At 37.3% G+C, this 22,193-nt stretch overlaps 1 protein-coding gene across 1 annotated transcript in view; it reads right to left on the minus strand.

Annotated features, from left to right (window-relative positions):
* Positions 1 to 22,193, minus strand: part of GBP7 (guanylate binding protein 7) — a 54,782-nt gene continuing 32,589 nt past the window's right edge. Inside the window, exons 4-11 of the mRNA XM_011977069.1 lie at positions 21,385 to 21,494; positions 20,994 to 21,181; positions 17,193 to 17,438; positions 16,151 to 16,431; positions 14,406 to 14,618; positions 8,371 to 8,473; positions 1,496 to 1,689; positions 1 to 644 (exon numbers count right to left, since the gene is read on the minus strand). Coding sequence (XP_011832459.1) covers positions 426 to 644; positions 1,496 to 1,689; positions 8,371 to 8,473; positions 14,406 to 14,618; positions 16,151 to 16,431; positions 17,193 to 17,438; positions 20,994 to 21,181; positions 21,385 to 21,494 — 1,554 coding nt within the window. The 3' untranslated portion in view covers positions 1 to 425. The remainder of the gene's footprint in view (positions 645 to 1,495; positions 1,690 to 8,370; positions 8,474 to 14,405; positions 14,619 to 16,150; positions 16,432 to 17,192; positions 17,439 to 20,993; positions 21,182 to 21,384; positions 21,495 to 22,193) is intronic.

The raw sequence follows: 22,193 nt of genomic DNA on the forward strand, positions 1-22,193 counted from the left end.
CTTTTATTGTCAGTAAAATTAAACATTTTTATCATATTTTTGCCTGTTTAAAATATGTGGTGTTACTCTCTTCTCACTGATTTACAAGAGCTAATTATAACTTAAATTATCTCTGTGACTATAACATTAATTGAAAATAATTTCTTCATCTTACCATTTGTCTTTTTGCTTTATTTAAATCTTTTCTAGGATAATTTTATCTTCTAACTTGTTCACCATTTCTATTAATTATTACTTCAGTCAAAATTAAGTTTGTTTTTATGAACTTCAGGCCATAATATTCTTTGAAATTTGCTTTTTAATTTTAAACTTTTCTTAAATGAAACTGCAATAACACATATACTTTTAAAATGAGCAACAGTGTTACACCATTTTAACAAAAGAAACCTCATTTCATAATTTTCTTACCAGGATTTCTCAGCCTATTACATAAAAGAGCTAAGAATTTTCATCCCTAAATCAACTAACTTAGCAGCCCCAGGTAGCACTGCAATAAACATATTGCCAGCCACATCAAGAATCTGTGAAAACACTGAGGGCTCTTCATTTTCAGCTGCTTCAATCTCTTCTTTCAGTCGATTAATCTCTTCATTTAACGACTCAAATATCTCTTTGAATCCTTCAGTAAGTGGTTCTTCTAGGACCTATAAAAGTAAAAGAGCCTACTTTGGAAAATTCCCAATTTTTAAGAGTCAGAGTTTTGTATTTAACAATTTCATGAAACACATGTCCATTTCTCTAACATCTTAGAAACTCTTTGATGGGTTTGTCTGACATTTCAGACGACTGGACCTGAATAGTGGGAGTATCCATGATTTACACCTTTGTGACATTTCCTCAGCACCATCTCACTGGAGGTAGGGAGGAATTTTGTTCCAGCACAATGAATGCCCTTCAAGAGGGAATGCAGATTTAATTCTAATTGATTCCCCTTTTCACCAATGTAGCAAGGTCATGCTCATCTAGCAAATAATGGGGACTGCTGACCCTGTATAAAACACAGGTTGTCAAGTTCCAGGTTGGGACAAGGAATATATTTTACTCTAGTTGTATAGGATGGGCCAGGCAGATACAGAAACAAATGGAGCAATTTGAGATCATTCAGTATCATTTCATATTAAGCCAAATCTGATACTTTCATCCAGATGGATCTATTTTGGGTCCTTTTGATGGTTGTGCCAAGAATCCTAAGGGCTGGTGGACTAAGGTCCTAATTAATTGGGGCACAGTGAGACCATCCTATAATCACCACAAACAGCAGCCCAGCACCCTGGGGGATGTCATGTGTACTCTCCAAAGTCTAACGTGACAGAAAGTGCTGGAGTCTTGTAAACTTACAGACTTCAGTAGAATTCACATGTATTTGAAATTTAAGTGAAATATATACCTTTTGTGTTTCCTTCTGGAATCTTGACTGAGCTTAAAATTTTGGCCCTTCCCTAACTGAGGAACTGGCATTGTGCCTCAAGCACTGCCAAGCTTCATCCAGACTCACCTTCAGCTTATGACTCAGCATCTTTCTCAGCTCTCTCATATAGTTTTCCCTTTCCCTCTCCATCTTCTTCTTAAGTTGGGCTATGTTTTCCTGGAAGCTTCTCTCTTGAGCCTCCATCATTTGCTGCTGTTCCTTCTGTTTTTGTCTTAGCAGCTCCTGTTCCTTCTCAGCTGCCTCCTTCTTAGCCTGCTTAGCTGTTCCACAGAGGTTTTACAGAGGGAAGAAAATAACAGTCAGGTGGAAGAAGAACCATGATGGCTAAGTATATGGAGTCAGGAAGAGCTTCTCCCATTGAGAGAACAGACCATAGAGAAGACGGACAAACTCCAGGCAGGACTTCAGAAGGAAGGCATTGAGAGTGGATGAAGGAAGGATGCAGACCCAAGGCTGAAGGGAGAGGAAGCTGGGAACCTTGCACAGGTGAGGTAAATTGGTGTGAAGTGGCCCACTCTCACCAGGGACCTCTAGAATCCTAGCTTTAAGAGACCCCACAACTCCCATAGATGTTTGAGCTGGCAAAGACAGCTGCTTGGAGAGTTGGTAGGGACAGGACTCTGGCCCGTGTGGAGCCTAGATATTTGGCACAGGAATGGCTGCAGTGGAGCACAACAAGGATCTCCCATCCCCCAAGGCTTGCCCTGCCCAAATATGTGGCTTTGGCTTTTGCCAACTATTGGTCCTGGATAGAACTGGGCTATCTTGCCTGTGGGATGGGTCCAGTATGATCTGAGCATCTCCAAGTCTGCTAGCCTCTCTCATGGTCCCCGCCTAACTGCATCCACTTAAAGTGCAACGTCAGATGCCAAACCGAAGCACTTTCCAGCAGCCATCACCATATCTTCTTTGCTGACATACCCTACCTAACCATCATAGAGCTTCAGCAGATGGGCTAACACCAGCGTGCACTCAATGCACCCTCTCCCCAGTGTTTTGCTGGCACACACTCGCTTGCAGCCTCTCACCACCACTTTGCTGGTACACACACCTGTGCAGACCCTGTCAACATGCCACCACCAATGCACGTGCGCAGAACCTGCAGCACGACTGCCCTGCTGCTGCTGCTGCTCACCCATGACCTTGGACCCCGCTGCCACTGCTCTGAGAAAGTACTTTTGCCAGCACCCCTCATTGGCGTGTTGTTGCCAGTTAACCAGGAACAAGTTGCCCCCTGCAGCACAGCAGGTGCTTAACCTAGAGGGACCAGAGAACAAAGCCATGGGCCTGGTCCCAGCCTACTAAGGTTCAAGCCCCCAGCCCAGGAGTGCTGATCTGAGCCTTGGCCCCTTGAAATCATCCAGAAAAAAACAACTTGGTCAAACGAACCCAACTTATACCAGTTGAATCTTCAAGAGAATAAAATAATATAAAAGCCAGAAACCCATAATAGAAACAGAAACTTCAAAGACGAAAGGAGTATCAGCCCACACAGATGAGAAAGAAAAAGTGAAAGAACTCTGGCCTTTTACCTCCAAATGAGTCCACTAGCTCCTCAGCAATAGTTCTTAAACAAACTGAAATGGCTGAAATAGTAGACATGGAATTCAGAATCTGGGTAGCAATGAAGATTATCGATATTCAGGAGACAGTTGAGATACAGTCCAAGGAATTGAAGGAATTCAGTAAAATAACTCAAGAGCTAAAAGTTGAAATAGCTATTTTAAAAAAGAGCCAAAATGATTTGATAGAGCTGAAAAACATGCTACAAGAATTTCATAATACAATCAGAGTATTAAATGTAGAATAGACCAAGATAAAAAAATAATCTCAGAGCTCGAAAATGCATTTTTCAATTCAACTTAATCAAACAAAAATAAAGAATAAAAAAGAATGAACAAAATCTCAGAGAAATATGATATTGATATTATGTAAAGAGACCAAACCTATGACTCATTGGCACCCGTGAAAGAGAGGGAAAGATAGCAAGCAATTTGGAAAACATATTTGAGGATAATGCCCATGAAAATTTCCCCAATCTCACTAGAGAGGTTGACATTCAAGTTCAGGAAATCAGAGAAGCCCTGTGAGATCCTATACAAGATGACCATCCCCAACACATGTGAGATGGTCATCAGATTTTCCAAGGTCAGCGCAATAATAATAATAATAATAATAATAAAAGGCAGCTTGAGAAAAGGGGCAGGTCTTCTACAAAGGGAATCCCATCAAGCTAACAGTGGAACTTTCAGAAGATACTCTACAAGCCAGAAGAGACTGGGGACCTATATTCAGCATTTTTACAGAAAAGAAATTCCAAGGAAGAATTTCATATCCAGCCAAACTAAGGTTCATAAGAAAAAAAAAAAAATCCTTTTTAGACAAGCTAATGCTAAGGGAATTTGTTACCACCAGACCTGCCTTACACAAGCTGCTGAAAAGAGCGTTAAACATGAAAATGAAAGACCATTATCAGCCATGACAAAAGCACACTTCAGTACGTGGATCATTGACACTACAGAACAACAACAAAATCAAGTGTGGATCAAACCCACACAAATCAATATTAACTTTGAATGTAAAAGGGCTAACCACCCCAGTTAAAGGCACAGAGTGGCAAGTTGCATAAAGAAATAAGATCCAACTGTCTTCTATGTTCAAGAGACCAATCTCACATGCAATTACACCAATAGGCTCAAAGAAAAGGGATGAAGAAAAATCTATCAAGCAAATGGAAAACAAAAAGAGCAGAGGTTGCTATTCTTATTTCAGACAAAACAGACTCCAAACCAATAATAACCAAAAAGGATAAAGATGGGCATTACATAATTGTAAAAGTTTCAATTCAACAAGGAGACTTAATTATACTAAATATGTATGCACCCAATATTAGAGAACCCTAGAGTCATAAAACAAGTTCAAAGAGACTTATGAAGAGACTTAGATAACCACACAATAATAGTTGGAGTCTTCAACACTTCACTGACAATATTAGACAGATCATTTAGGCAAAAAACTAACAAAGATATCCAGGACCTAACTTGACACTTGACCAAATGGACCTAACAAACATCTACAAAACACTCCACCCAACAATAACAGAATATACATTCATCTCATCTGCACATGGCACATACTCTAAAATTGACCCCTTGCTCTGCCATAAAGCAATTCTTAACAATTTTTTTTAAAAAAAACCCAAATAATACCAATGCTCTCAGACCACAATGCAGTAAAAATAGAAATCAACACAAAGAATATCTCTCAAAGCCGTATTATTACATGAAAATTAGAAAATATGCTTCTGAATGATTTTGGGGTAAACAGTGAATTTAAGGCAGAAATAAATTATTTGAAATTAATGAAAACAAAGATACAACTACCAGAATCTTTGAGACACAACTACAGCAGTGTTAAGAGGAATGTTAATAGCACTAAACAACTACAGCAGAAAGTTAGAAATATCTCAAATTAACAATCTAACATTACACCTTGAGGAACTAGAAAAACAAAAGTGAACCAAGCACAAAGCTAGCAGAAGACAAGAAATAACCAAAATCAGACTTGAAGTGAACAAAATGGAGACAAGAAAAACCATACAACAGATCAATGAAAACAATGGTTCTCTGTAAGAATAAATAAGATGGATATACTTCTAGTTAGACTAATAAAGAACAAAACAAGAGAAGATCCAAATAAACGCAATAAAAAAATGACAAAAGGGACATTGCTACCAACTCCACAGAAATACAAAAAATCCTCGGAGACGATTATGAACACCACTATGCACACTAACCAACACTAACCAAGAAACCTAGAAGAAATGGATAAATTCCTGGAAACATACAACCTCCCAAAAGTGAACCAGGAAGAAATTGAAACCTGGAATAGTCTAATAACAAGTTCCAAAATTGAGTCAGTATTAAAAAGCCTACCAAGCAGAAAAAGTCCTAGACCAGACAGATTCACAGTCAATTCCACCAGACATAGAAAGAAGAGCTGATACCAATTCTACTAAACTATTCCAAAAAAATGGGGAAGAGAGAATCTTTCCTAATACATTCTGTGAGGCCAGCATCATTCTGATTTTAAAAACCTGGCAGAGACACAACAAAATAAGAAAAATGCAGGACAATATTCCTGATGAACATGGATGAAAAAATCTTCAACAAAATACTAGCAAACCAAATCCAGCAGCACATTAAAAAGCAAATCCACCACTGTCAATTAGGCTTTATTCCTGGAATGCGAGGTTGATTCAGCATATGCTAATCAATAAATTGATTCCTCACACAAACGGGACCCAGAACAAAAATCACACGATCATCTCAGTGGGCACAGAAAAGGCTTTTGATAAAATTCAATATTTCATGTTAAAATATCTCAACAAACTGGGCCTCAAAGGAACATACCTCAAAATAATAAGAGCCATCTATGAAAAACCCACAGCCAACATCATACTGAATGTGAAAAAGCTGGAAACATTTCACTAGAGAACCAAAAAAGGACAAGGATGCCCACTCTCACAATTCCCTATTCAGTGTGGTACTGCAAGTCCTAGTCAGAGAAATCAGGCAAAGGGGAAAAAATAGTTATCCAATAGGAAGAGAGGAAGTCAAACTATCTCTCTTCATAGACAATAGAATTCTGTACTTAGAAGACTCCATACTTTCTGCCCAAAGGCTCCTCCATCTGATAAACTTCAGCAATGTTTCAGGATAAAAAATCAATGTACAAAAATCAGTAGCATTTCTACACACCAATAATGTCCAAGTTGAAAGTCAAACCAAGAACACAATCCTATTCACAATAGCCATTGTGAATAACCAAGAATAAAATACCTAGGTTTAATCAGGCAGGTGAAACATCTCTACAAAGAGAATTCTAAAACACTGCTAAAAGAAATCTGAGACTGTACAAACAAATGGAAAAACATTCCTTGCATATGGATAGGAAGAATCAATGTTGTTAAAATAGTCATACTGCCCAAAGTGATTTACATATTCAATGCTATTCCTATCAAACTAGCCATGACTTTTTTAAAAATAGAATTAGTAAATATTCTAACATCCACATGCAACAACAACAACAAAAAAAAAACTTGAGTAGCCAAGGCACTCATAAGCAAAAAGAACAAAGCCAGAGACATCACACAACCTGACTTTAAACTATATTACAAGACTACAATAACCAAAATAGCATGGTGCTGGTCAAAAAACAAAACAAAACAAAACAGACACATAAACAAATGGAAAAGGTTAAAGAAAGCAGAAATAATACCACACACCTACAACTATCTGATCTTTGGTAAAGCTAACAAAAAAGCAATGGAGAAAGAATGCCCTACTCAATAAATGGTGCTAGGTTAACTGGCTAGCCATGTGCAGAAGATTGAAACTGGACCCCATCTTCTCACTATATACAAAAATCAACTTGACAGGAGTTAAAGATGTAAATGTAAAATTTAAAACTATAAAATCCCCAAAAGAAAACCTAGGAAATGCCATTCTGTACATAGGCACTGGCAAAGATTTCATGATGAAAACTTCAAAAGCCACGGCAACCAAACAAAAAATTAACAAGTGGGACCTAATTCAACTAAAGAGCTCATGCGCAACAAAAGAAACTATCAACAGAGTAAACAGACAACCTACAGAATGGGAGAAAATATCTGCAAACTATGCATCCGACAAAAATCTAATATCCAGAATCTATAAGGAAGTTAAAGAAATTGAGAACAAAGCAAATAACCCCATTAAAAAAACAGGCAACGGACATTAACAGACATTTATCCAAAGAAGACATACACATGGCCAGCAAGCATATGAAAAAATGCTCAACATCATAAATCATTAGAAAAATGCAAATAGAAACCACATGAGATATAATCTCATACCAGTCAGAAGGGCTGTTATTAAAAAGTCAAAAAATAACAGATGCTGGCATGGTTGCCAAGAAAAGGGAATTCTTATACACCACTGGTGGGATTGTAAATTAGTTCAGCTGCTGTGGAAAGCAGTTTGGAGAGTCCTCAAAGAACTTAAAACAGAACTATCATTTGACCCAGCAATCCCATTACTAGGTATATACCCAAAGGAAAATAAATCATTCTACCATAAAGACACATGCATGTGCATGTTCATCGGTACACTATTTGCAATAGCAAAGATGTGGAATCAACCTAAATGTTCATCAGTGGTGAACTGGATAATGAAAATGTTGTACATATATGCCTTAGAATACTACACAGCCATAAAATGAATGAAATCATGTTCTTTGTAGCACTGTGGATGCAACTGGAGGTCAATACCCTAAGAGAATTAATGCAGGACTAGAAAACCAAATACCACATGTTCTTACTTATGAGTGGGAACTAAATATCGAGTACACATGGACACAAAGGGTCCAATAGACACAAGGACCTACTTGAGGGTGGAGGATGGGAAGAGGGTGAAGATGGAAAAACTACCTATTGGGTACTGTGCTCATTACCTGGGTGATGAAATAATCTGTACAACAAATTCCCATGTCACACAATTTACCCATGTAACAAACCTACTTGTGTACCCTCTGGACCTAAAATACAAGTTGGAAAGAAAAAAAAAAAAAAAAAAGGAAGTAACAGTCTTATCTGAGTTCTATTCTCCTGAGTTCAGAGGCCAAACTGACATTGTAAAAAGCACCAAGGTGGGGAATTGAGAATCTCTGAATTCTCCCACTAGCCATGTCAGCAAGAGCATGTTTAAGAATGTTGTGGGAAGAAAGAAACTGAGTGGCTGAATGTTCAATCCCAACTCCCCTTGTTATTTCCAGTTTTAGCAGAGCATGTGTTCCCTATAAGAAGAAAGCTCCTGGTAGAAGGAAAATCCTTTTTTCTGAACATCAAGAGGGTATTACGAGAACCTACCCATTTGCCTGAAAACTGAGCCCTGCCCCTGTACCTGCTATGGCCTTCTCTCCAGCAGTGAGGGCTTTGTCTGACTGCAGGATGGATTCCTCTATAACCACCTGTGACTGCAGGAAGCTCTGGAGGACCTCGTTTGCCTGAAGAATCAAGAAGGAGCAAAGACCTGTCAGGCAGCAGAAATCTTGCCTTGTGATAAGGAAATTACTGTTCAACAAAGCCACAAATCTAACCTTGTAAACCTCACATTATTCTTAAGATTCCACAGCGGTTTCTTTCTTTCCACAGCCACAACAAAACGTCCAAGCTCTTTGTTGAGACATGAAAACCCTGTGCAGCAGCCTCCCTCATGCCTGTCCAGCCTCTTTGCCCAGGGATGCTGCTCACCACCCCCCTCAGGGTGCAGACAACCAGATTTCTATGCAGTTCTACAAACCCACATCCTCCATAGTTTGCATTATTTGCTTTCTTTTTTCTTCTGCCTGAAAGCCTGTCTACCCTTTTCAAATTAGGATAACATCCATTGATACTTTACCTAATAGCTCTTACCTCGCTGGAAGCTTTTCTAGTCTGATTATTAATTAATTAATTAATTAATTAACTTTTGATCACTGTTAAGAATGTTGATAATAGTTCACTAAAAGTAAACAATGTATTCAAATTTAATTTAAAAAGTTAAAACCTTAAAAAGACGGAACAGGTAACTATTTGGTCTATTTACAGGAGTAGCGGTGAATATAATGGAAAATTAAACAGTTGAGAAACTTTTTTTTCTTTTTTGAGACAGTCTCACTCTGTCACCCAAGCATAAGCTCAGTAGTACTATGACTTCAACCTTGAACTCCCAGGCTGAGTGCTGCTGCCTCAGCCTCCTGTGTAGCTGGGACTGCAGATGTGTACTAATTTTATTTTTTATTTTTGTGGAGATGGAAGTCTTGTGATGTTGCTCAGGATAGTTGCAATCTCCTGGTCTTAAGCAATCCTCCTGCCTTGGCCTCCCAAAGCGTTGGGATTATAGGTGTGAGCCACTGTACCTGGCCTGAGAAACTTTAAGAATTTGAAACTTTAAGGGAGTAACATGGTTGTCCAAAATGGGAAATTAACAATCATGGAAAATACAACACTGCATAGACTTAACAGTCACACATGGGAAGGAAAAAAAGGCATAAATACCTCAGCCAACATGTGATTAGTGACTGAAATTTGGGTGGGTGGGGCCCAACACAGAAGGAAGGACCTAGGCATTTTTTGATTGTTATTTTCCTTGTTTCCTTCTTTCAAAAAAAAAAAAAAAATCAGATTAATGGGTGTGTTAGGCCATTCTTGCATTACTGCAAATACCTGAGACTGGGCAATTTATTTTTTTTCTTATTGTGTGATTGTAGCTTATTCATTTTCATTGTGATATAGTATGCCATTATGTGAATACACTAGTTTACTTGTTCTATTGTTGATGGACATTAGGGTAAAATTTCAGTTTGGTGCTATTGTGAATGGTGCTGTTGTGACCATTTCTGTCCCAGTCTTTTAAGTGAATGTATATATCTAGGAATGGATTTGCTGGGTCATTCGGTATTTGTTTTTCAACTTTAGCAATTGAAATCAAACAGTTTTCCAAATTGATGTTCTGATTTATACCTCATTAGCAATGTGTGAGAATTCCAGTTGCTTCATATTCTTGTCAACACTTGGAATTTTGACTTTTTAAATATTAAACAGTCACCTTCTTTTCATTTGACTTTGAAACTCAGATAAGTGAAATTACCTGACCTGTACTAGGCTTGGTTCTGAGAATGCAAAAGACCTTGCAGTTCAGAATTTAGCCCTTTTTTCTCTTTAACTGGTAGGGACTTATGAAGTAAAAAATCATACTCAGATTTGATATACATATCTTTCCAAGGAGAATTACAAGTAGCTATTTATTTTCATCTGATCTGTATTTAAAATAGTTTTTTGGACACTACTGTTGTAGGGTGAGTGAGCAATAATGATTTAGGTTTAGAGTTAGGATCTACATTTAATTTTTTTTTTATTTAACTTTTATTTTAAGTTCAGGGGCAATTTATAAAGCAAAGAAGTTTAATGGGCTCATAGTTTTGCAGGCTTTACAGGAAACATGGTTTCTGGTAAGGCTTCAGGAAGCTTTTACTCCTGGTGGAAGGTGAAGCGGGAGCTTGCATGTCACATGACAAAAGCAGGAGCAAGAGAGACCCAGAGACAGAGTGGTTGAGGGAGGTGCCACACATTTTTAAATGACCAGACCTCCAGAGAACTCACTATCACGCAGACAGCAGCAAGCCATGTAGGATCTGCTGCCATGGTCCAAACACCTCCCACGAGGCCTCACTTCCAGCACTGGGGATTACAATTCAATATGAGATCTGAGTGGGGACAAATAACCCAACTCAATCAATGGGGTTCACATGCAGGTTTGTTACATGACTATATTGCATGATAGTGAGGTTTGGGCTTCAGTCAAAACAGTCACCCAGATAGTGAACATAGTACCCCAAAGATAGTTTTTCAACCCTACTCCCCTCCCTGCCTCCTCTCTCTTGTATTCCCCAGTGTATATTGTTCCCATCTTTATGTACATGTGTATTCATTGTTTAGCTCCCACTTACAAGTGAGAACATGCAGTATTTGGTTTTCTGTTTCTGCATTAATTCACTTAATATAATGGCCTCCAGATGCAACCATTTTTCTGCAAAGGACATGATTTCATTCTTTTTATGGCTGTATAGTGTCTCAAGGTGTATATGCACCGCATTGTTAAAATCCAATCCACTGTTGATGAGCACATAGGTTGATTCTGTGTCTTTGCTATTGTGAATAGTGCTGTGATAAAATATGAGTGCAGGTGTCTTTTTGATAGAATGTTTTATTTTCCTTTGGGCGTATACCCAGTAATGGGATTGCTGAGTTGAATAATAATAATAATAGTAATAATAATTGTATTTTTAGTTCTTTAAGAAATCTCCAAACTGCTTCCCACAGGGGAATTTACAATTTACAATCCCACCAGCAGTGTATAAGCACTCCCTTTTCTCTACAACCTCACCAGTATCTGCTATTTTTTCCTTTTTTAATAATATAGGCTAATTTCTAATTTTGTTTTATAAGTTTTTTGAAGTTGATTGATAAATAAAAATCATGTTTAAGAGGAACAGCACAATATTTTGATATATGTATACATTATGAAATGGTTACTATTATCAAGCTAATATATTTGCACCTCATGTAGCTATCTATTTTTGTACGTGTGTGGTGGGAACACAAGGGACCTACTCTCTTAGCAAATTTCTAGTATACAGTACATTGTTTTAACTATAGTCACCGGGCTATACACTAGGCATCCAGAACTTATTCATCTTATAACTGAATGTTTGTACCTACTGCCCACTATCTCCTCTTTCCTCCCACCCCTCTCCCCCTGGTAACCACCCATTCTACTGTGACTTTCACTAATTTTTTTTTTTTTTTTTTTTTTTAGATGGAGTCTCGCTCTGTCGCCAAGCTGAAGTGCAGTGGCGCGATCTCAGTTCACTGCAACCTCCGCCTCCCAGGTTCAAGTGATTCTCCTGCCTCAGCCTCCTGAGTAGCTGGGACTACAGGCACGCACCACCATGCCAGGCCAATTTTTTTATTTTTAGTAGAGACAGGGTTTCACCATGTTGGCCTGGATGGACTTAATCTCCTGACCTTGTGATCCACCTGCCTCAGTCTCCCAAAGTGCTGGGATTAGAGGCCTGAGCCACTGTGCCCAGCCAACTTTCACTCTTTTTAAATAATTTCACATGAAGGTGCGTTATGCAGTATTTGTCTTTCTAAGAATGGCTGATTTCACTAAGCATAATGTCCTCCAGGTTCATTCATGTTGTCGCCAGTGGCAAAATTTCTCTTTTTAAGGCTGAATAATACCTTATTTTATATATCTATATTTACATATAGATATGCATATATATCACATTTTCTTCACTTGCTCATTTGTGGATGGACACAGGTTGTTTTCATGTCTTGGCTATTGTGAATTATGCTGCAATGAACATGGGAGTGAAAATATCTCTTTGAGATAGTGACTTTAGTTCCCTCCGAAATACAACCAGAAGTCCACCAATAGCTGTTAAACTAATAAATTCAGTAAAGTTGGAGGATACAAAATTAACATACAAATTCAGCTGCATTTCTATGCACTAAGAACAAACTATATGAAAAAATAAGAAAACAATCACATTTATAATAGCATCAAAATAATAAAATGCTTAGGAATAAATGTAACCAAAGAGGTGAAAGATCTGTACACTGAAAATCATAAAATGCTGATGAAATTAACTGAAGATGACATAAAGTAAATGGAGAGATATTCCATGTACATTGATTGGAAAAATTAATATTGTTAAAATGTTCATACTATCTAAAAAATCTACAGATTTACACAATATCTATCAAAATTCCAATGCTGTTTTTTCACAGCAGTAAGAAAACCAATTATAAAATTCACATGGAGCCATAAAAGACCCCAAATAGCCAAAGCAAGAAAAACAGAGCCAAAGGCATCATACTATCTGACTTCAAAATCTACTACAAAGGTATCAAGTCGCACAATGCTGGCATAAAAACAGACATCTAACTCCATGGAACAGAATAGAGAGCCAGGAAACAAACCCACATGTTTACAGGCAAAGACTTTAAAAAAACATGTGCCAAGAGTACACCAAGAGAAAAAGGTAGTATCTTTAATAAATGGTGGAATGGTGGTAGGAAAACGGAACCCTCGTACTACACACAAATGTCAACTAAAAATTCGTTAAAGATTTAAACATAAGATCAGAGACTGTAAAACTCTTAAGAGAAAACCTGGGAAATACTCCTAGACACTGGTCTTGGCAATGATATTTTTGAATTTCACACCAATAGCACAGGCAACGAGTGCTATAAGAAACTAGCGGGGCTACATCAAACTAAGTTACCACTCAATAGAAAAAAGAAAGGAAAAAAGAAAAAACATACAGAATAGAACATATTTGCAAACCATATATCTGATAAGTGCTTAATATCCAAAATATATACGGAGCTCATATAACTCAATAGCAACACAACAAAATGAAATAGAACAAAACTGATTTTAAAAAAATGAGCAAAAGACCTGAACAGACATCCCTCAAAAGAAGACACTTAAATGACCATCGAGTATGTGAAAGCATGTTCTGCATCACTAAACTTCAGAGAAATGCAAATGAAAACCATAATGAGATATCACCTCACACAGAATGATGATTACCAAAAAGTCAAAAGATAACAAGCGTTGGCAAGGATATAGAGAAAAGGGAACGCTTAGACACCATGGGAAGGAACATGAATTAGTATAGTCATCATAGAACACAGGACAGTTTCCTCAAAAAGAAAAATCATGAGTTTCCAATGGCTTTTAAGTACATAGATCAGCCCATCAGCTCCACCACTTGCTGACTGTGTCATCTTAGGAACTTTATTAGCCTCTTCGTGCGTTAACATTTCTCAATTGCCTATGCGGAAGATAGTAGTAACTAATTTACATTATTCTGAGAATGAAATTGATAATCCAACAGAATCACCTAAAACAATATCTGATACACAAAATGAATGCTCAATGTCTATGAACCTTTCTGTTGATCATCACCATCATCATCATCACTATCAATGTATACCAGTATGATAAGCATAAACACTCCATATCCAATTGAGTATTAATTTGTCCATCTTGTGTAAGACCATAAACTTCTGAAAACAAGGCTTTTCCTTTCATAGTGTATTTTCTGTATTTAGCGCAAAAACTATCACATTATTTGATAAATAAAAGAAATGGTTTGTTTCACCTGGACTTCTGATTCTAAATCCTCTTTGGGAAAAAAATAGTTCTGTTTTAGTAAGAGTAGCTAAATAATTGTGGATTTTAAGATTTAAAACATCAAGCTATTACCGTGCTTCACTTTTTGTCCATAAATGGTGCTCTGTTCTTAGATTTTCAGAAGGGGCAACAAGGACCCTCTGACTATCCTCTGTCATCCATTCCCTTCTGCCCTTATTCCTCACCTTAATTCCTTTTCTGGGCAGTAGTGTATAGTCCTGTTCAATCTTCTTTTTTGCTTCTAAGTAGATATTGTGCCCTCCAGGAACAAAGAAAGTTCCTCTTGAAATACTTTCCATCAAGAGCTCTGAAAGCCGCTTAAGCTCAGCCTGGCAATATTTGGCAGATGCCTCTTCATTCTGCAGCACAAAGTCTTCCTTCTTTTTCTCCATGGTGTCCTGCCAGAAAAGTGTAGGGGAAAAAACAGTAGAAAGAAGCTGTTAGAAGGGAAGGTCCAACTGTGATCCTCTTGGAAGAAGTATTCTGATGGCCTCAGAGCGGACTGAGATATGGTGTAGACCAAGAGTAGAAGACTTGTTTTAATTCCAGTTTGAATCAGTTCTCTGCAGGGCCTGTGGAAAGTTCATGAACTCTATCTTTCCTTCAGCAAAAGATGATCAACGGTGATCTAACTATGAAAAATAAGCAAGGGACAATTCAGTTGTGGCAGTAGTAGTGTCCTTAGAGAGCATGGATTGCTATGGATAAAATGTGTACACAGAAAATCAACCCTTCTGGTATAATCACATCCCAGTAATGACTTGATTGTACTCTGAACAGAGCTTGGAACTCTTTTGAAATTCTTCCAAAAGGGATCTTAACATGTGAAGATATGGGAACATTATTATTTTTTGCTTACACTTGTAAGCTATGATTGCATCTGGGTTTTCTCAGTATGTACTAAGAGATTTCTGTCACTTGTGGACTGGTAATAGACAGACTGAAAGAAGGTTATTCAATAACAGTGCCAACGGCAGATTTAAGATATCTCCCAGGATTTCCCCTCCGAAGTTTCCACACTCTCCATAGTCCCTGGGCTTATTAATACGATGGAGTGTACTCCAGTGTTTAGGTAACATTATATGATATCTGTTGACTTTTAGAAATGGAGAGTATTCAAGTAGTACTGAGTATACTCAAGAAAGTATGTAAGAATTACCATATCACATGAGCTCTTTGAAAGCAGAGCTTTTTTGTTTACCTTGAGGCAGAAGAGGAAGCCAGAGAGATTAGAAACAAGAGAAACATTTGATGCATCATTGCTGACTTGAAGATGGAGAGAGGTTCCCCTGAGCATACAGGTAAGAAGTAAGCTCAATCAACACCTTGTTTTCAGCTTGTGATACACTAAGGGGAGCACACAGAAGCCCTAAAAAGAACTTCTGACTTACAGAGCTGTGAGCTTACGCATTTTTTCACACTCAGAGTCAGGCAAGTGCTTCTTTATTTTACCTTTTTAGAAAATAAAAAAACAAAAATTGTATATGCATAATGCTTACATCATGTTATTTTGAAATGTAACATGAAATGTAACATAATCTGTACAAGTTAAGAATTCTGTTTAACTTGTATAGATTATGAAATTACTAAAGCTAAGTAACATATATATTAGCTCCAATATTTGTCATTCTAAATTCTACTCTCTTAGTAATTTTCAAGAATGCAATACAGTGTTATTAACTGTAGTTAGTATGTTGTATAAATGTGTTGTTAAATGGGCTACAATCATAATTTCTTATAGATGATAGAAAATTAATAAATTTCCCATAATTTAGAAAAATCAAAAACTGTAGCCCATTAAATTCAGTCACATAAAATAATCCAAGCTCCCTTTACCATGAGAAAGAGATGAACCATGGCATTAAAAAGGTGGGCTATAAGTATCATTCCAGAAAGGCAGGAATCAAGAAAAAAAAAATGCGAAGATTACCACAAGCTTCTTCTGAAATTCCTGGTTTTTATCCTTGAAGGAGTGCTCCATGAAGACTGCAATGGCTTCCCTCTCACAGGCCGTGTGCACGTCCAGCAGCTCCTGGAGCGTGTCTGTGGGGAATTTCACTTGCTGGGCCATCCGCTGGCTGTAGTGGTCAGCTGCCCTCTGCACGGCCGCTGAGTTCTCACGCTGGGCCAGAGCTGCCATTGCATTCTCCAGACAAGGAACCGCTCCACTGTTGATGGCATCCAGGTAGGTCTCCACCAGCATCCCCAGCCCTGAATGATTTAGAAAATTTAGGGAATGGATAGAAAGTTTTCACTCATTGTTTTACAAGTGGTATGTATCATCATTCTAAAAATCACAAAAAATTCCATTTAACATGAATTTTCCCTCCTTCTCCTTCTTTTAATTCTACTATTACTACTACTACTACTTTTTACGAAGCCACTTTCTTACAATAACGTCCCTGTTGTTCCTATTTATTCTTTCTATTTTGTTCTCCAACTCATCACATTACAAAGTTAATTACTAATCACAAACAATATGGAGCAAGGGTTTGTTGAAAAAGAATACTTTTCTGCTTAAGTAAAAATTTAAAAACATTTATTCAGCAAAGTAAATTATATCATTTGTGGATCACGATTCTGAATGTAGACGCAGGTGCCTTTATAAAAACACTTAAGACAGTGCCAGAACATTAAACCCTGTGAGAAGCTCTTTTCTGTACAGAGCACTAAAAGACTGCACAGGTAACATGTTCATGAAGCCAGCTTTGTTTACAAGATTATGCTGAATTTTGTATCTCAAAATCTCATTAGGCTTGCAGGAAACTCATGACATGCTACTTACTTTCTGTTTTGTGTAAATTCACAACACATCTTTTATACCCTCACTGAGAAAAATACCCTTCACTTATCCCACACCTCATAACACAGATGTTATCTCCTTACCAGCTGTTCGTGCTTATAAGCTTAGTTTACTAGTTTTTGAGATACAGTAGGCCTCAATAAACACCCATATAGGGAAATAGACTCACGGTTTCCAGTGACAAGGATTCCCTCCCTCAGGGTCTTGGTCTTTGCATGGGTGAGGATATAAGAACAGAAGTTTTCTGATTGCACCTGAAAATTACTATCCAGTTGGTCTTCTGGTACTTCTTCAACATGGAGTAAGAGTTTTTTGTCATTTGTTGGCCGGTCAAAGACAAAGCACTTCCGTTTTGGAAAGAAATGCCTGATCCACTCCCTGGGCTTGTTAGAATTTTGGATTTGGGGATTCTTGCCTGCAGAATTAGTGAAAAAAGTGAGTACTGAAGAACAGCTTTTAAGCGAGCCTGAAGATTTTCATTTCCAAAGTGCCTTGCATCAACCACTACAGTCTCTCGTGTCTGTGAATCTATGCAACAAAACCTCTCATGCAACCAAACTTATACTAATCTACTTAAGGTATGAAAAGTCAATTTCTGAACAAAGCAAAGTCGGAAAGTTACTTCTGGAAAGGAAGGGAAGGCATCCACCTCAAGTGAAGGAATTTATGGTTGATTTCCTCAGCTGCTGTATGATATCTGGTAGACTGATGATTTTTTAAATGTTTGCTGAATTATGATTAACTAAAATATGATAAGAAGTACTTTCTTTAAAAATTGTATATATTTAAGGTGTTATAACATGAAGTTTCGATGTGCGTGTACATAGTGAAATTACTACTAAGTGAGCAAATTATATATCCATTACCTTCTATACTTTTCATCCCTTTCTTTTTGTGGTAAGAGTACCTAAAATCTAATCTCTGTAAATTTTAAATGTAAAATACAATATCGTTAAGGATAGTTCTCCTGCAGTATATTAGATCCCTAGACTTTCCCACCCTATATAACTTCAAGTTTGTACCCTTCACCCACATGTCCTCATTTCCTTCCTCACCGTGCCCTGGTAACCACTGTTCTACTCTCTGTTTCTATGTATTTGATGTTTTAAAATAGAATCCATATAGAAAAGAGGTCCTGTCATATTTTTCTTCCTGTTTCTGGCTAATATTACACAGCATCATGGACTTTCTCAATCTTACTGTCCCCGCGTCAGGAATGAAATGTAGGGCTTAAAAATAAAGTAATGCTAGAAACAAGGACAAGATGCGGCTGGGGAAAATGTCGGAAAGAGACAGAAAATACTCAGGTCAGATTATATTAGGTCTAACATTGTCTTGCAGAGGGATTCTGTGGCATGTATCAGTTATTCAAAACAAATATTTGTTGAAAGGATGAACAAATGAACAAACATGGATATTGATTGTAGGTGCCAGCAGGTATCCACTCTGCTAAATATAATCTGTTTAACAAACGTATAATAGATTGACAACATATCATATGAGACTGTAGAATGAAGTAGGAGATGTTATGAAAACAATAAAATAAAGGGTTTGACAGTCCTATTGGAAGCACATGTCAGTGTATTTTTTTTTTTAAATTTCCTGAATCATTAACTGTATGAATCTCCTTTTTCTCTAAAGGATATAACTATCCAGGCTAATAAAATAGACCGAGTGAAATATATTTCCAAAATTTGATCATTTGACTTCCTGTGATTCTGCGTTTACGAGCTTCCAAACTTATTAGGTAATTTTCTCCAAATAGAATAGGAGAAGAACTTGAAGTTAACAAGTAACACAAATATATGAGTCTTAGGATATGACAATATTAATTGTAATCCTCAATATATTTTTCATAGTACTTATTGGTCTAAAATCATTTGATAGAACTTTGAGTTTTAAATTTCCTCAATGAATTTGAACCTCAGCCTCTGGGAAATTTCAAGTAAAAATAACCACAAAAATCATAATCACTTGTCAATCACCAACCACCACGAGCAAGGGCCTCAGTCAGGTACAATATAAAAATTTGTGTCAAGTGTTGAAGAGCAGGTCCTAGTTGAGCCCACCCACTACTGAACCTTCTCCCATCTAGGCTATGCTCTGATACCTGGAATCAGCTTCAAGGCATTCTCCAGGTATTCATCTTCTGTGATGGGGTGTCCATCTAACTTCAGCTCCAGGGTAAAATCCCGAACAGTCCAAATAAAGTCTGGAAAGAAACTCACAAACTCGCTGGAGTCATCAGGTTTGGGGCAGGATTTTGCCCTGATTAGCTCTGTTAGTTCAGTCACATAGCTGGGATCTCAGCTAAGGAAGGAGTCTGTCTCTTATACACATCTAGATGTGTATAAGAGACAGCCACTACAGTCTCTCGTGTCTGTGAATCTATGCAACAAAACCTCTCATGCAACCAAACTTATACTAATCTACTTAAGGTATGAAAAGTCAATTTCTGAACAAAGCAAAGTCGGAAAGTTACTTCCGGAAAGGAAGGGAAGGCATCCACCTCAAGTGAAGGAATTTATGGTTGATTTCCTCAGCTGCTGTATGATATCTGGTAGACTGATGATTTTTTAAATGTTTGCTGAATTATGATTAACTAAAATATGATAAGAAGTACTTTCTTTAAAAATTGTATATATTTAAGGTGTTATAACATGAAGTTTCGATGTGCGTGTACATAGTGAAATTACTACTAAGTGAGCAAATTATATATCCATTACCTTCTATACTTTTCATCCCTTTCTTTTTGTGGTAAGAGTACCTAAAATCTAATCTCTGTAAATTTTAAATGTAAAATACAATATCGTTAAGGATAGTTCTCCTGCAGTATATTAGATCCCTAGACTTTCCCACCCTATATAACTTCAAGTTTGTACCCTTCACCCACATGTCCTCATTTCCTTCCTCACCGTGCCCTGGTAACCACTGTTCTACTCTCTGTTTCTATGTATTTGATGTTTTAAAATAGAATCCATATAGAAAAGAGGTCCTGTCATATTTTTCTTCCTGTTTCTGGCTAATATTACACAGCATCATGGACTTTCTCAATCTTACTGTCCCCGCGTCAGGAATGAAATGTAGGGCTTAAAAATAAAGTAATGCTAGAAACAAGGACAAGATGCGGCTGGGGAAAATGTCGGAAAGAGACAGAAAATACTCAGGTCAGATTATATTAGGTCTAACATTGTCTTGCAGAGGGATTCTGTGGCATGTATCAGTTATTCAAAACAAATATTTGTTGAAAGGATGAACAAATGAACAAACATGGATATTGATTGTAGGTGCCAGCAGGTATCCACTCTGCTAAATATAATCTGTTTAACAAACGTATAATAGATTGACAACATATCATATGAGACTGTAGAATGAAGTAGGAGATGTTATGAAAACAATAAAATAAAGGGTTTGACAGTCCTATTGGAAGCACATGTCAGTGTATTTTTTTTTTTAAATTTCCTGAATCATTAACTGTATGAATCTCCTTTTTCTCTAAAGGATATAACTATCCAGGCTAATAAAATAGACCGAGTGAAATATATTTCCAAAATTTGATCATTTGACTTCCTGTGATTCTGCGTTTACGAGCTTCCAAACTTATTAGGTAATTTTCTCCAAATAGAATAGGAGAAGAACTTGAAGTTAACAAGTAACACAAATATATGAGTCTTAGGATATGACAATATTAATTGTAATCCTCAATATATTTTTCATAGTACTTATTGGTCTAAAATCATTTGATAGAACTTTGAGTTTTAAATTTCCTCAATGAATTTGAACCTCAGCCTCTGGGAAATTTCAAGTAAAAATAACCACAAAAATCATAATCACTTGTCAATCACCAACCACCACGAGCAAGGGCCTCAGTCAGGTACAATATAAAAATTTGTGTCAAGTGTTGAAGAGCAGGTCCTAGTTGAGCCCACCCACTACTGAACCTTCTCCCATCTAGGCTATGCTCTGATACCTGGAATCAGCTTCAAGGCATTCTCCAGGTATTCATCTTCTGTGATGGGGTGTCCATCTAACTTCAGCTCCAGGGTAAAATCCCGAACAGTCCAAATAAAGTCTGGAAAGAAACTCACAAACTCGCTGGAGTCATCAGGTTTGGGGCAGGATTTTGCCCTGATTAGCTCTGTTAGTTCAGTCACATAGCTGGGATCTCAGCTAAGGAAGGAGTAGCACCCTATACCATCATTTCCACATCTCACTTAGAAACAAGTTTTATACACGTTCCCTTTTGCACTGTGTCTTTTCTTACTCAACCAGGACAACTGAGTCACAGCAAAGAAGACACAGTATCAGTTTCCATTCCCCTAAACTCCATAAAACCTGCTCTTCACTTCCCGGAAGGATACTGCAGCTGCTCCAGGGCCTGGTGGTTGATGGTGTTCATGCTGTTGTAGACAAAGCTGCTGCTTAGAAGCACAGCCAGGGCAAAGATCCAAGAGTCATTCTTAGGGTCACTCTAGTGTTAAAGAAATAGAAAAAAGGAAGCCACAGTTTAGATACATCTCAAGGTCAACTATTTGTATCCACGTAACCAAAACTTAAGTCATTCCAGTTTTCCCAAAATGCTGTGTCTAAAGGAAACACAAATGTAAGCTTTATATGCTTGTCAGCATGATTTGGTGAATTTAAATAAATCAGCTATAGAAAAAGCAACATAAGCATCTCTATTTTCCCTAAAAATGTTGTTAATGTATAATAGCCAATCACATGATAAGTAAATATACTTCTTCCTTTATGCTTTATCAATTGTGCTGTAACCATTATAAGGAGAACATCTTGGTTCGAAGTCACCTGAACGATGCTCTCCACTTTTTGTATGCAATAAATTTAAATTTTTCCAAACTCGATCTGATATTATTTGTGATACTTGAAAGCACATTACTGTTAGGACTTAAGAGTCTCCTTTTAATTTATTCACTTATTAATTCATTCATTTGGTTGTCCATTCACAATTTCAGCTGTAGTATATATAACGGAATAGTAAGGCACGTAATATGAATTTTGAAGATCATGTTAAAGTCAAACTGTATTTTTGCCATTTATATTGATCTTCTCAGGGTGTCACTTTCTTTACATATTAAAAGTAGCAATTGACATGGTCAATGTGTAAAATATTTGATGCAGTGCCTAAAGCATAGTAAGTATGAAGTCATTA

The sequence above is a fragment of the Mandrillus leucophaeus genome, unplaced genomic scaffold, assembly GCF_000951045.1.
Source record: "Mandrillus leucophaeus isolate KB7577 unplaced genomic scaffold, Mleu.le_1.0 Scaffold1724, whole genome shotgun sequence".
NCBI classification, from domain to species: Eukaryota; Metazoa; Chordata; class Mammalia; order Primates; family Cercopithecidae; genus Mandrillus; species Mandrillus leucophaeus.